General features: G+C 41.9%; 1 protein-coding gene across 1 annotated transcript in view; it reads left to right on the top strand.

The window, feature by feature from the left end:
• Window positions 1-13,966, top strand: part of LOC118232529 — a 302,745-nt gene that overhangs the window by 181,291 nt on the left and 107,488 nt on the right. Inside the window, 5 exon segments of the mRNA XM_035427619.1 lie at window positions 8,787-9,056; window positions 9,151-9,427; window positions 10,660-10,678; window positions 10,793-10,864; window positions 11,523-11,759. Of these exon segments, the coding sequence (XP_035283510.1) occupies window positions 8,787-9,056; window positions 9,151-9,427; window positions 10,660-10,678; window positions 10,793-10,864; window positions 11,523-11,759 (875 nt within the window).

Below are 13,966 nucleotides of genomic sequence, written 5' to 3'. Positions count from 1 at the left end.
GAGCTGGGTTGAGTAGGTGGTAAGAAAGGGGCGGATTCTCCGGATGTTATACAGGAAAAATCTGCACGCCCGGCTTACTGCTGCGATGTTCTTGGAGAGGGACAACCTGTTGTCCATCACCACTCTGAGATTCTTGGCACAGTGTGATGATGTCACTAAGGTGTCCCCTAGGGAAATGGAAAAATCAAGGAGGGGAGAGGTTAGAGCAGGAATAAAGATTAGCTCCGTCTTCCCGGGTTGAGCTTTAGGTGGTGATTGTCCATCCAGCTCTGGATGTCCCTCAGGCAAGCGGAGTTGCGGGCAGGGACCTGTGTGTCCGATGGGGAGAAGGAGAGAAAGAGTTGTGTGTCGTCAGCATAACAGTGGTAGAACAAGCCATGGGCAGAGATTACAGGGCCAAGGGATCTGGTGTATAAGGAGAAGAGAAGGGGACCGAGGACTAAGCCCTGGGGAACTCCGGTGGCGAGGGGACGGGGCGGCGATACTTTACCCGCCCAGGCAACCTGGAAGGAACGGTCGGAGAGGTAAGATTCAATCCAGTCCAGGACTGTGCCGCAGATCCCTGTTGCTGCCAGGGAGGACAGGAGGATGGAGTGCTCCACAGTGTCGAATGCAGCGGAGAGGTCTAGAAGAATCAGGACAGAGGCGAGGGAGGCTGCTCGTGCGGCATGGAGTGACTCACTGACCGTGAGGAGTGCTGTCTCTGTCGAGTGGCCAGGCCTGAAGCCAGACTGGTGGGGGTCAAGCAGGTTATTATGAGAGAAGAAAGCAGAGAGTTGATTAGATGCAGCATGTTCAAGTGTTTTGGATAGAAAAGGGAGGAGAGATACCGGGCGGTAGTTCTGGGTGACTGACGAATCTAGCGTGGGCTTCTTCAGCAGCGGGGTGATGTGGGCCCTCTTGAAGGATGAGGGGAAACATCCAGAAGATAGGGAGGAGTTCACAAGGGAGGTGACAAAAGGGAGGATGTCTGGTGTGATTGCCTGGAGGAGAGATGAGGGGATAGGGTCGAGTGTGCAGGTGGTAGGGCGGTGGGAGAGCAGGAGCTGTGAAACTTCAGAGTCTGTAAGGAGAGAAAATGTGGAGAAACAGGGGGCGGAGGGCGCAGGGGGCGAAGGGGGGGCGGAGGGTGCAGAGGGGGCAAAGGAGCTGCGGATGTCTGCGATCTTTTCGTCAAAGAATGCTGCAAAGTCATCTGCAGTGAAGGAAGACTGGGGTGAGGGAGGTGGCACGCTGAGGAGAGAGGAGAAAATAGAGAACAGTTGATGAGGGTTAGAAATGGAGTTATGAATTTTAGTCTGATAGAAATTTGCCTTAGCGGCAGTGACAGCAGAATAAAACTCTGTCAGGAGAGACTGATAGGCTGAAAGGTCAGATGGGTCCCTGGATTTGCCCCACTTCCTCTCAACAGCGCGGAGGCTGGCCCTGGAGGTGCGTAGGATGTCAGACATCCATGGACTGGGAGGGGATGAACGTGCTGGCCTAGGGACAAGAGGACATAGGGAGTCAAGTGCTGAAGAGAGAGATGAAGTTAGGGTGGAGAATGCAGAGTTAGTGGGGAGCTTGGAGAATTACTGAAAAGGGGGGAGGGAAGCAGTCACTCTGGGAGCGAGAGAAGAGGGTGAGAGGGAGCGGAGGTTACAGCAGACAGTGACAGTGGGGGTGGGAGGAGAGGGAGAAGGGGATGAAGTGATGGTCAGACGTATGCAGGGGGGTAACCGTGAGATTGGAGCTGGAGCAGTTCCTCAGGAAGATCTAGTCTAGGCGGTTGCCTGCCTTGTGGGTTGGGGGAGAGTGCTGTAGGGAGAGGTCGAAGGAGTGGAGTAGTGGTAGGAAGGCAGCAGACTGGGAGGCCACCTCCCAGGACGATCAGCGGGGTGCCGTTGTAAGAGGGAAATTATACTGGGACCCAGAAAAGGATGACATTTGAACGAGCCAGCATGCTGGGACGCAGCGTGTACTTCAAAGGACCCGAGAGCCTTGTGGTAAAACAATAAGTCACTCGGACTTCCTCTGAATGGGCAGGCCATTTGGCTCTCTGGAATGTTACCACCTGGACACAACCAAGATAAGGGGAACTAGTCTCTTTGCCTGTGGTTGTGGGTGTGGGTGTTTTGGGGTCATAAAGGGTGAAATGACCGGCCACATGGCGGGACAGTGCCCTCATTTGGGCCCCTCTGACATTCCACTTTGTATTTCTTTTCTGGATCTGGACTTTAAATCATCTGTTTATCCTATTTACAAACCCCAGAAAACCGTACAAACCATGCACATGTTTTCATTGTATTATTGTATTATGCATTATGTAATAATAACATGGATTGCATGTAGAATGGTTAAACAAAAGGGTATTTTCATGACAACTGCACCATAATATTACATCCACTTGACATGTTTAGTATGGACATATTCAGGAAAATTATAGCAATTGAATGAAATATGTTTCATACCAAATAGAATTTAATAAAACATAGTTTCAATAACTCAGGAAAAAACTAACACAATGGAATGTCCTCTCTGGTAATCATCTCCTTTTCCCCATTTCCCCACCAATTGTTTTAACAACCTCCTCCAAATGGTGGGGGCCGGAATTAGAGATTTATGATTCGGACAGGTTAATTTATGGCAATGCCGCCTAGACCAAACGCGGGATTTGGCTTAAAAGGAAGGGAGACAAAGCAATCGAGGAAGATCGTAATCGACTTCCCACCGTGCACATACTATGTGCGCTGCGTGTAGACAGACAAGGAAGATCGTAATCGACTTCCCTCAGTGCACATACTAGGCTATGTGTTCTGTGTAGAGATAGCCATGGAAGATCGCAATCGACTTCCCGCACTGCGCATACTCTGTGTTCTGTGTGTAGCTAAACAGGCTGGGTAAGAACTCTTTTACTCTGTATTTCTGTTTTTAACCTTTATAATTGATTTTGGAAATTGAAGATAATAACCTACCTGCCTGTTCAATAAATTATTATTTTTAACTTGCGTGGTCTTCATGACTCTAATCCATTTTATCTTCTTTTCAGCCGAAATTCCGTTTAAATACTCAGGGGGGCAATTCTGACGGGGGCCTCCTGATCAGGGGTCTAGTACAGCAAACGTCTTTAGTGGGGTCTTCAAGTTAGATAGGTGACCACGATCTGCCTGTTAAGGGCTTGGTGGTATTGGTTCTGGTGTTTTGGCTTAAGAGAACCCATGGGCGTAGTACGCCGGTTCTTGTCAAATTCGCCTGAAGGAGCCCGATAGATACGCACCGTCCTGGGCTCATAACTTTCGATGACCTATCCATGTAAGCCAGGCATGGAAGGCATGTATTATGGTGGTCAGCCTCCTACCCTCTGGATTCTTCACCGAACTGAGATTTAACAATAATGCTAAACCCGGGAGCATATATTGAGGAATGATGGCACAAGATAGAGTCGAGTGTAATCACTCCCAAGTTCCACGTATAGTTAAAGCCAAATTTTAAATTATAATGTAAAATGGAGTCAGATTAACACGAGAGTAAAACCTAGTAACTGTTACGCTTTCTTGCTGTGATCATTGATATATTTGATGTGTTGTTCCGCGTATTTGTGAATATTCTGATGCTCCCATTGGAATATTGACAGTCCGGCGACAGATCTGATATATCTCTGATGACAACATAGCCCCGTTTACGAACGGAGAGTAACCTGAATGCTACTGATCCGTTTCAGGCCAGTTTTAAGCGGGATATGAAGCAGCGCCTTCATATCTAACCCGTGGCAACGGAACCAGTGCATTCTTAATTATAATTGTGCCCTGTTCTTACGAACAGAGGAAAATAACTAACATCTCCGGTTTTGAATCACACCAGCCAAGGGAGAACACGCGATACCTTCCCCTCCAGCTACAAACCCTCATTGGTCTAGCTGTGAGGTGTTTACACCGTCCTCAGGGAAGGAGCTGAGCATGGTGTCTAGCTCATCCAGGAAGCTTCCCAGGGGCCAAGGGGGACGATAAATAACAACAATATAGAGGTTATTTATAGTTTTATTCTTTTTGTATTAGTAATATTTTCCAGAGGCTAAAACTGTAGCATTGAATACTGCATGAATAAATTGTAGAATTACTTATGCATCAAAAGACATTCTGCATGTACATTGGAGGGCTTTACTTTACGTGTGTCACTTAGCAGTGTTGCCAATATAACTGTAGTTGATTTCTGATTGGTTAAGAGTGTTATATTGACTGTTGTGCAGTAGCTCCTCATTCTCCTTTTGATGTTTCTCTGCTGATTGTTTGTGTTTTGCTCATTAATGCTATTTTACTTATTCTAATTTAACTGTAAATGCAGACTGTTACTGTTTTATGAAGTCAAAGTAGCTTGATCATCAGAGCAGCAATTGTAAGACACATTCAACATTTTTGGCATGTTTGTGTTGCACATGTCACACATTTTCTGTGAACAAAAATATTCACAGCATCACGTTCCGAGCATGATTCAGGAAAGGCCACATATGAGAAGTTCCTCTTTTGTGTGCATTTATACTTGTGCTCTGCAGGCTGAGGGTCAGTTTGCAGTTGAGACAGACTGGATATTCTTCTGTTCTACAGTAAGTACATTTCTACCACTTAGCTTATCTCATACAGGCATTTTAAAGTGTGTGTCAAAATCGACATATGCACTGCAATATGAATTAGCCTTTTGACTTTTTGCCATTTTAACCAAAATCATTTTGCCGTGTGGACTGAAATTTAAAGTAATTTATGCTTGGTCACATTAGAGTTAACAATTACATAACACAAATACAATTCTTGACAAATAGCAGTCTTGTAAATACATGCACATACAGTATAATGTATTGATAAATTCAATACCATTTAAAGCTATGGACTATGTAAGAACAATGAAACACCATTCTTAACAGTGACTGTTGGGTAGGATTGGTTCACAGTGTTTGTGCAGTACCAGGAAGTCACACTTACACAGGACATCACATACTGAATCTGTTTGCAAGGACCCACACGCAGACCAGGGACGTTGTCTTTATTCAGTCCGAGGATCGAAACCAGATAATCAGAGAGAGTACAGTGCCGAATCGAGTTTCCAAAAGAATAGTGAAAAAACAGGCGAAAAGTCAAAAACCAGGAGATCAGAGTGGCGAAGGTACAAAGGGACAGGCAAAAGAGAAATCAAGGCAAAGCGAAGGTCAAACCAGAAGCAAACAAAACCAAAAGAGGCAGGCAAACTCGAAGTCGTACAAAGGGGTGTCGCAGGAATCTCGATAGACAAAGGCTTACTAACAATCAGCACAATGAATTCGATCAACGTTCTGACACTGAACTGGTGGAAAAGACTGACATTTATACACTGGGGAAGGTAACAATCAAGGAGGGGTTAAGTGAGTGAGGGAGGAGTAACAAACAACATCCAGGTGAAGAACATTAGGATAACTAATAAAATGACAGGGGACTGACAAAACGCGGACTGGAATCACATAGACAACAATGATAATAGACGGCCTGGGTTAAGCAGGTAAAACGCGTGCAGAGAGAGAGAGGTGCAGTCAGAGCAAGAGACAGGTGCAGGCGATTGCAGAACTCAGTGTTAGAGCAGGCTAGAAAGAAAAGGGGCGGAGCTACAGCGCAGCATGGAAAAAGGGGAGACTGGTTAATGTATTAGTATAGTGATCTAAACTATCAAAAACCCAAAACTAGTGTGTGTTAGTCCATTAGTAATATTCACATGTTAGTATATTAATGAGGTTAGTACTTTACAATCTATAAATTAGTAAGGATTAGTAGAAATTAGTAAACTAGAAATAAGTAGGAAGTAAGTAAAAACGAGACTGGTAGGAAGGGGGGGAAACCACGAAAACCCGGAACCATCCGAATAGTGAAATCACACAAGTACAGGGGAGTGAAGCAGCTCAGGGAACACAGACACAGAGACAGTACTGGGGAGACAAGTGACTGGGACTTACAGACTACAACACAGTATAAGGGCAATACTGGAAACACGCTTTTGTAGTTTGAAGAGGTCTGATCCTTTGGCCCTATAGGTCTGAGTTTTCACATGTTCATGGTTATATCGTTTATGAAAGTATCTTTAAAAAGATTTAAAAGTATCACAAGCAATTAACCAATTGAATAATATGGAATTGGAACCACACCAGCCAAATTATAATCCAGGATACATGCTAAAATATTCTTTTTTTTTTCATTTTAAAATGAAATATTCAGAGGAGGACAAATGATTAGTCTCCCAAGCCATATTTATATATCGATAAATGCTTTTTGCTTTAAAAGTAAAATTAAACTTAACAGAGTTTTAAGATTGTGTTCATTTTCCATTTCATTGTGTTGAACATGTATGGTCTATTTATCTTTATTAAAGATTACTGATTCAAAAAAGAAAAAAAAATTAAGAAAACGATCCTTATTCTTATAATTTTCTTGTTTTTTAGTTTCATACTCAACAAAACCCATTGCCCATTGTGAAGATGTCATGCCTTTGGGGAAAAAAAGGAAAAATATTTGAAAATATATTTTTTTTCTCTGCGTTCCGAGAAAGTCTTAGATACTCAGAGGAGTGTTGAAATGTCCAGTGTGTAAGGGCTGAATGACCGTGGCCATCTTGTGTTCTTATCTTGAGCTCATGAGTTCCTTTCTTTGGCTCTGTCAGGACACTCAGTCACAACACATAACAGCCTATTTCATGTGCTTTCATTGATTTCTAGAATAAATATTGGGCCAGGCGGTGCTGGACTACAGGCAACAGAAGAAGGGAACTAAACTCTTCTGCAGTCATGTCCATCAATTATGTTCTGTTTTGAGCATCAAGGCATATTAAAGAATTATGTTTAGGGCAAGATGTGTGGTTCATGCCAGTCTGTAGGGCAGCCTACAATACATACAAATGATTAATAAAAAAAATAAAAGGGTGTCAGTGCTGTTTTCTAACTTCAGTTCCTCTGCTCCTCAGAGTCATGATTGAAGCAGAGAGGTTCATCCTCATTGGCTGCCTGCTGCAAGGTGGGTCATTAAAGGGGTGGGGTCTAACTCTATACTGGAGAGATGTACAGCAATCTAAAGGGATGACTGTAGATTATTATGGTATAAAAACATGATTTTTATATATAGATTTGTGGAGAATGGATGTGATTTATATGAATTATAATTGCAGCTTTCAGTCAGTAAAACGTTTATTGTATTAAATATGAATAAAACATTCGCACAGCAAAGTCTCGTGAGGTCTGTAAAGCTGCTGTTGTGTGTGTATAAAGCTGACCCAAATCCCCATAGAGCTCCTGTATTTACTGAGATGCGTTGTGTGTGTTGTAGGTGCCCTGGGCAGGGATTGGGCAATCTGGATGCCTCAGAGTATAGAAGCTCTGAGTGGATCCTGTGTGCTGATTCCCTGCAGATTTGATATGCACCCTCAATTTGACAGAGATCTGACAGCTAACGCTAAAGGACTGTGGAGAAAAAGAGAACCCGACGGTAGAACCGTGTTTGATTCCAGCAGAACTGAGAGAGCAACTGAACAGAATGAAATTAAAGGAAGATTAATTGGGAAACTGGAGGAGAAGAACTGCACCACAATCCTGGATCACTTCACTACATCTTCCAGTGATGATTATTTCTTCAGAGTGGAAGGCTCAAATGAATTCAAGTATACTTTTCGTAAAGGTGTCAAAATTAATGCACAAGGTACTGCATTTGCTGTTATGCCTTTTTCACTGTGTGTCATTGTGTTGACGCCGGGATTCTATGCTTTTAAAAATAGGTACCGGAGATAGAAATACTGTCCTCTATGAGAAATACACGCTGAATATAAAATAAAGAATGAAAATGACTTGTCATTAGATTTCACATGTAAATGCTGTTCGTTAGTTAGACACTGTTGATGTGGTGATTAGTGTGTGCTCTGAATGCTGTGTCTCTCTAATCCTGAGACAGACTGTAACCCGTCCTCATCTCTCCATGTCTCCTAGACTATCCACTCAAACCCAAGTTAACCCCAGAGAGGGTGGAGGTGATGGAGGGGGCCTCCGTGAGTTTGAGCTGCTTTGTTGCAGCCCCCTGTCCCGAACTCCCCCCAAGTCTGACATGGACCCCCAGGCTGAGTGACAGTGTGGATCAACTGCAAGAGAATAAGGATAAAACCAAATCTGTGTCTTCTGTTCTGACCTTCACTGCTTCCCACCTCCACCATGGGCAGAAGATCACCTGCAGGGCACTTTACACACTGCAACAAGGAGACATTCAGAAGACATCTGAGGCCAATCTGACTCTCAGAGTTCTATGTAAGAGAGCTGGATTTGAAAGTATTATTCTTAGCTTTTTTAAATCATTGATGAATAATAATAATAATAATAATAATAATAATAATAATAATAATAATAATAATAATAATTGCTTTGAGCTTTTTTCATGGTCAGTATGCTGTGCAGAATTATCACCATAATTGAATAATGACAATAAATACAATGATAAAATAAAAAAAAACATAAACAAGCAAATGTAAATTACCTGATGTTGTGCTCATCCATTATAGCAGGGGAGGACAATCCTTTCTGAAAAATTCTGGTGTGGGTGCAGGTTTTATCCCAGCACTAATACACCTGATTTAAGACCTTGATTAGTTAAATAATTAAATCAGGTGTTGTAATGCTGGGTTAGAACTAAAATACAACGGACCTTTTCAGAAAAGATTGGACACCCCTATTATAAAGCACGCAACCGTTACACATCATCAGATTGTGTATAACTCCTCACAAACTAAGAAAATAAGATTTGTATTTTTATATCTCTTAGATCCTCCTAAGAACACCTCAGTGTCAGTCAGTCCCTCTGGTTCAGTGTTAGCGGGCAGCTTAGTGACTCTGACCTGCAGCAGTAATGCCAACCCAGCAGTGCAGAACTACACCTGATATAAAGTGAATGGGACAGAGATGAACACTGTAGGAACTGAACAGAATATCACCTTCACTGTGACTGAGTCCAGTGGCAGTGAACAGTACTACTGTGAAGCACAGAATGAACATGGCAAGGACAACTCAGCAAATGTCCAACTAAACGTGATATGTATGTTCAGTGCATCTATTATATAATTGTATAAATCATATTATTGTTATATGTGTGCAGCTGTGCTGTTTGTAACTGTGGATCCTGTGTTCAGACATGCCTCAGATATCTGGCTCTGGGAGCTGCAGCAGAACTGCAGGAGAGATCAGCTGCTCCTGTGAGAGCCGTGGGAATCCCTCTCCCAGCATGGAGTGGCGTGTGTCTGGACTGCGGGTCACTAACTCAACTGACAGAGTCATCAGGGAGGAGCAGCTGGGGAACACAGGCCTGAGGAGCTCCCTCACCATGCGCCAATCACAGGGAGACACGCCCACTCTCCTCTGCATCAGCACCAACACTCTAGGCAACTCCAGCATCCAGCTCCACCTCCCGTCTCCACAGCAACACTGGGGTATTTACATACATGGCTGTTTGTAATAGTGTACTTTTACTGTATGCCATAAAGCCTACACAACATTGTTATAAACATGATGTAACACCTGTTATTGGGATGGCAGGTATGCCATCCAGCCAAGTTACGCCTTGGCGGGGGCATGCCCCATACCTATATTACTATTTACAACAGCTCATTAAAGACTTGCTAACTATTTACTTTTTACTCCACCCTTACTAATCCTGTGGAGGTGCGTTGTTTATTTTTTATGGTTTGCAGGCAGTAGGTTTCCAATTCTGTGTAAGATGTGTTTCTACTTTTTTCTATCCTGCCTTCCAAGGTGGAGATTATTCAAAACTCCGGTTTCTCTGTCTTCGTGTGGACAAGAAAAACAGAGCATTATGACAACGCTGACATCATGACGTCAACTCGCGCTTCAGTTACCATGGCAATTGGTGTATTGCGCATGCGGCAATCGTTTTAGCGTTCTCCTGTGGACGGAGATATTTTTTTAAATGCCGCTCGTGTGGATAGGTTTTTTCTTTTAACGGAGGGGGAAAAAACTATGTTTTAAGAAAAATCCGTATATGTGTGGACAGGGACAGGACCTAAAATGTGGGGAATATTTTTACATTTTACTGTTCATAAACACTCTCACTGTTGGATTTCTGTAAACAAGAGAAGTCTGTTAATGTCTTTCAATATATTTTTAGGCATAAATTAAGTTCTACATCATGACTGTTTTTTTTTTTCAGGAGTACAATACAGTTATCTGCTGTTATATGTTATCATAGCAGGACTAATTTTTCTGAATGTATTGACAATTGGATTCAGTATCTTCAAAATTAAAAGGTGAGTATATCTTTTCAATTTGATCTTTTATTTATTAAATGTTGACAAAATGTACCTTTGTCATAATAGTTTTAAAACAAATTATAAGTTTTTACTGTACCTCGTTTTAGCAGATTTTTCAACTGAAAACAAATTTGCAATCACAACCTGAAGAATCAAAGTGGATGAGAATGCAAGTGTTGCCAGTCATTGAAATTATATAGTAGTATAGAGTATTATAGAGAGTATTATAGTTACAAAAAGGCATTTATTCTTTCAGTAAAATCTCACTAAAATTAAAACCATCCCTTACAGTATATGACTGAGGTCTGCAGAGGCATATTGTATGAGCAGAGGCAATAACACATTCTCTCTCTACTCTGATTTTCATGTCTCCAGTTTGTCTAGAACACTGAAGGTGAGTCTCACCATCCTTTCCTCCTCTTCCTCTTCTGAAACACTCTGTCTGCAGCTCAGCCTGATTTCACCTCTATTTTACATTCACACCATCTGTGTGTCTTTTCCTTTAAAGGGAGGGAGGGACGGGGACACATATGCCAGTCTGCAGCTCCCCAACATCAGCCCTGAATATGACGTGCTGCAGGTGAGCAAGTGTGACACAAAGAAATACACACCAGGGGGCGCCACTACGCTGGTTAATCACATTTCTGAATCATATGCAGATTCTCTCAGTATCAGAGACGTGTGTAGTAAAGACAGGATCAGATCTGTGTTTGATTTTAATCAGTCAGTTCAAATAGAGGTGAGAATCTCCCAGACTCAGCTGAAGGACTGAAATGCTCTATGGCCGTGGTTCTCAACTGGTGGGTTGCGACCCAAAAATGGGTCGTGGGGTCATTTTGAGTGGGTCACAGATGTGTGCATAAAAAATAAAAATAAAAATTGAGGGAAAAAGTATTCAGAATTTCTGATGTGGCGCTTTTATTTTGAAGGACATACGTTTCCCATGACACAGCGTGCGTGCAGTAGCGTTTTCTGCCAGCGTTGTTATGACAGTAACATTCGAGCATTTGTAAACATGAGGGACAAAAGAGACATTGAGGACAAAAGAGAGGGACCAAAACTTCAAGTGTGTTGTGTGCAGCGAAGTGCTGGCACATGAAAGCATGAAGCCATCAAAAATGAAACGCCATTTAGAAACGAAACACTCCGCTCATAAAGACAAACCTGTCGAGTACTTTCAAAGATGACTCCAGGAGCTGAGGGCATTGCAAAAGTGCCTAACGTCTTCATGTTTGAAGCAAGAGCAGGCACTCCGTGCATCTTACCACGTAGCTCACCGTATTGCAAAGTCCAAGAAGCCCCACACCACTGCAGAAGACCTTATCTTACCTGCAGCCGTTGACATGGTCAGAGAGGTGCTGGATCAATCTGCTGCGGATAAACGGAAGACCATACCACTGTCGAATGATTCCATAAGTAGGCGGATTGAAGAAATGTCCGATGACATCAAACAACAGACCACAGCTCGCGTCAAGGCAAGTGCTCACTATGCATTACAGATGGACGAATCCACAGACATCGCTAACCATGCGATTTTACTTGTTTATGTGAGGCATGTGTGGGAAGGGGACTTGCAGGAGCAATTTCTCTGCACTAGAGATCTTCCCACCACTACAACTGCAGAGGAGATTTTCAGTACTGTGGATTTGTACTTGGGTTCGGTGGGCCTAAGCTGGCATATGTGCATTGTCAGGAGCAAAAAGCATCCCCAGTTATCCCATTAGTTCCCCCAAACTTAGGTCTGTTATGTCAGCCTTATGATGAAGGGTTCAAGTAAAGTGCTACTGAATATTCTTCATAATACAGTGCTGTTCAGCATCCCCTGATAGGGTAATCTCTGCTACAGTTAAATTTAGATTCTTGAAACTTGATAAGTATCACCAGTTTAAACTTGTTTAAAAAGCATATATGCCTGTAATTCAAGATAAGTCTGCCTTTTTATTATGGGTTTTTAGCCTTAGTTGCGCGTTTATTGTTTATTTCATGTTTTTAACAGTGCATGAAGGCATTGTGTATTACTGCACTATTCGTTTGTGAAATAAATTAGAGTGGTTCAAAAATTTCAGAAATTTGGGTTACGACTTAATGACGAAGGAAAAATGTGGGTCCTGAAGCTAGACCAGTTGAGAACCACTGCTCTATGGAATCACATTGGATTGGATACAGTTGACACTCGCACTTAACTCTGACTGATGCTATTTTTTCCACAAAATGAAAGCTGGCAAACTCAGAATAAATATGGTACGGATTCTCAAAAGAATTTTTACAAAATTGAAGAAATTTTTGATTAATATTATTGCTGTTTACTGATATTTATTTTTATAATTGGAAGAAAACTTTCACATTTTCTTCATGATATGATCATAAGCCCTGCCTGCTCCCTCCACTGACGGAATGATTTCAAGTGCCAAAGTGTGGCTCTGATCAAGATATGGAGGTTTAAATAACCAAACATTGTGTGTGTGCGTGTGTTTGTGCATGCATGTGCATGCATGTGTGTGTGTGTGTGTGTGTGTGTGTGTGTGCCTGTGTGTTTGTGCATGCTTGTGCATGTGTGTGTTTGTGTTTGTGTGTATGTGTGTGTACGTGTGTTTGTGTGTGTGTGTGCGTCCGTGTGTTTGTGCACGTGTGTGCATGCGTGTGTGTGTGTGTGTTTGTGTGTGTGTCTGTGTGTAGGTAAAAAACAAGCATCAGGAAGACCCTGGGACTTCACAAGAAGAGAACAATTACTACCAGAACCCTGGAGATGGAAACTGAGACCAACTGCAGCTCATTAAAAATGTGATCATGTTGTGTTTTCTGAAAAGCTATTGTTTAAAGAAAACAACTGAATGCAGTGTCACTTTTATTTTGTATGTTCAAGAGGGATTTTCTTCAGATTTATCTTTTTTATTTGATATTTATCCTGGCAGAATTTTTTTGTTTTATCCATTCTGATTTTTAATCATCTTTACAGAATATTTTTTGTTCATTGTCCATTTCCGACATCTTCACTGAATTCACTCATTTCTGAGAAATAGAAATTCATTTTCCATCCCAATGAATTTTCAACAATTGCTGTTGTGGGACAGATTGACAGTAAATTTTAAGTAAACCAAATGTTTTTTTTTTTATTCTTTATTCTTTAAACTCAAAAACGGAAGAAAAAAAAATAATGGACTCTATACTATATAATATTATACAGTATAATATACACTATTGCATGGATATTTTAAACCTGAATTTTGATGTTTCTCAATTTAATGTTTTGACGGTGTGTATGAAGGAAGTATTAAACCATCGATCACTGTGTTTGATAGAGCAGTTTGAAAACATTTCCTTCCTGCTCCTCTGTTTTTGACCAGTGCTTCTTAGCCCTGGTCCACGGGACCCACTGTGTATGCTGGTTTTTGTTCCAACCATAGAAACATGCTCTGTATTGTCCTGAGCTGGTCGTTGTTCTTAATTAGGAACTAATTGCTCTTAAGTAGAATTTTTACATCTATTGAAGGACAATTGTGTCAGGCTGAGCGGGGGAATGGACCCAAACGCAGTCAAAAAACACTCAAAATCCAAAGGGTAAACACAAAACCGAGGAAGTTACTTTTAATAAATACAAAAACAACAAAACAACAAAAACAAAGCCGTGCAAAGCAAGTCAAAAATGGACAAAGTTCTTAACACGCAAAAACAGAAAATGCAG

Source organism: Anguilla anguilla, chromosome 1, assembly GCF_013347855.1.
Source record: "Anguilla anguilla isolate fAngAng1 chromosome 1, fAngAng1.pri, whole genome shotgun sequence".
Taxonomy (NCBI): Eukaryota; Metazoa; Chordata; class Actinopteri; order Anguilliformes; family Anguillidae; genus Anguilla; species Anguilla anguilla.
Note: the sequence above shows the minus strand (reverse complement) of the source record. Positions and strands in the feature narration are given on the sequence as shown.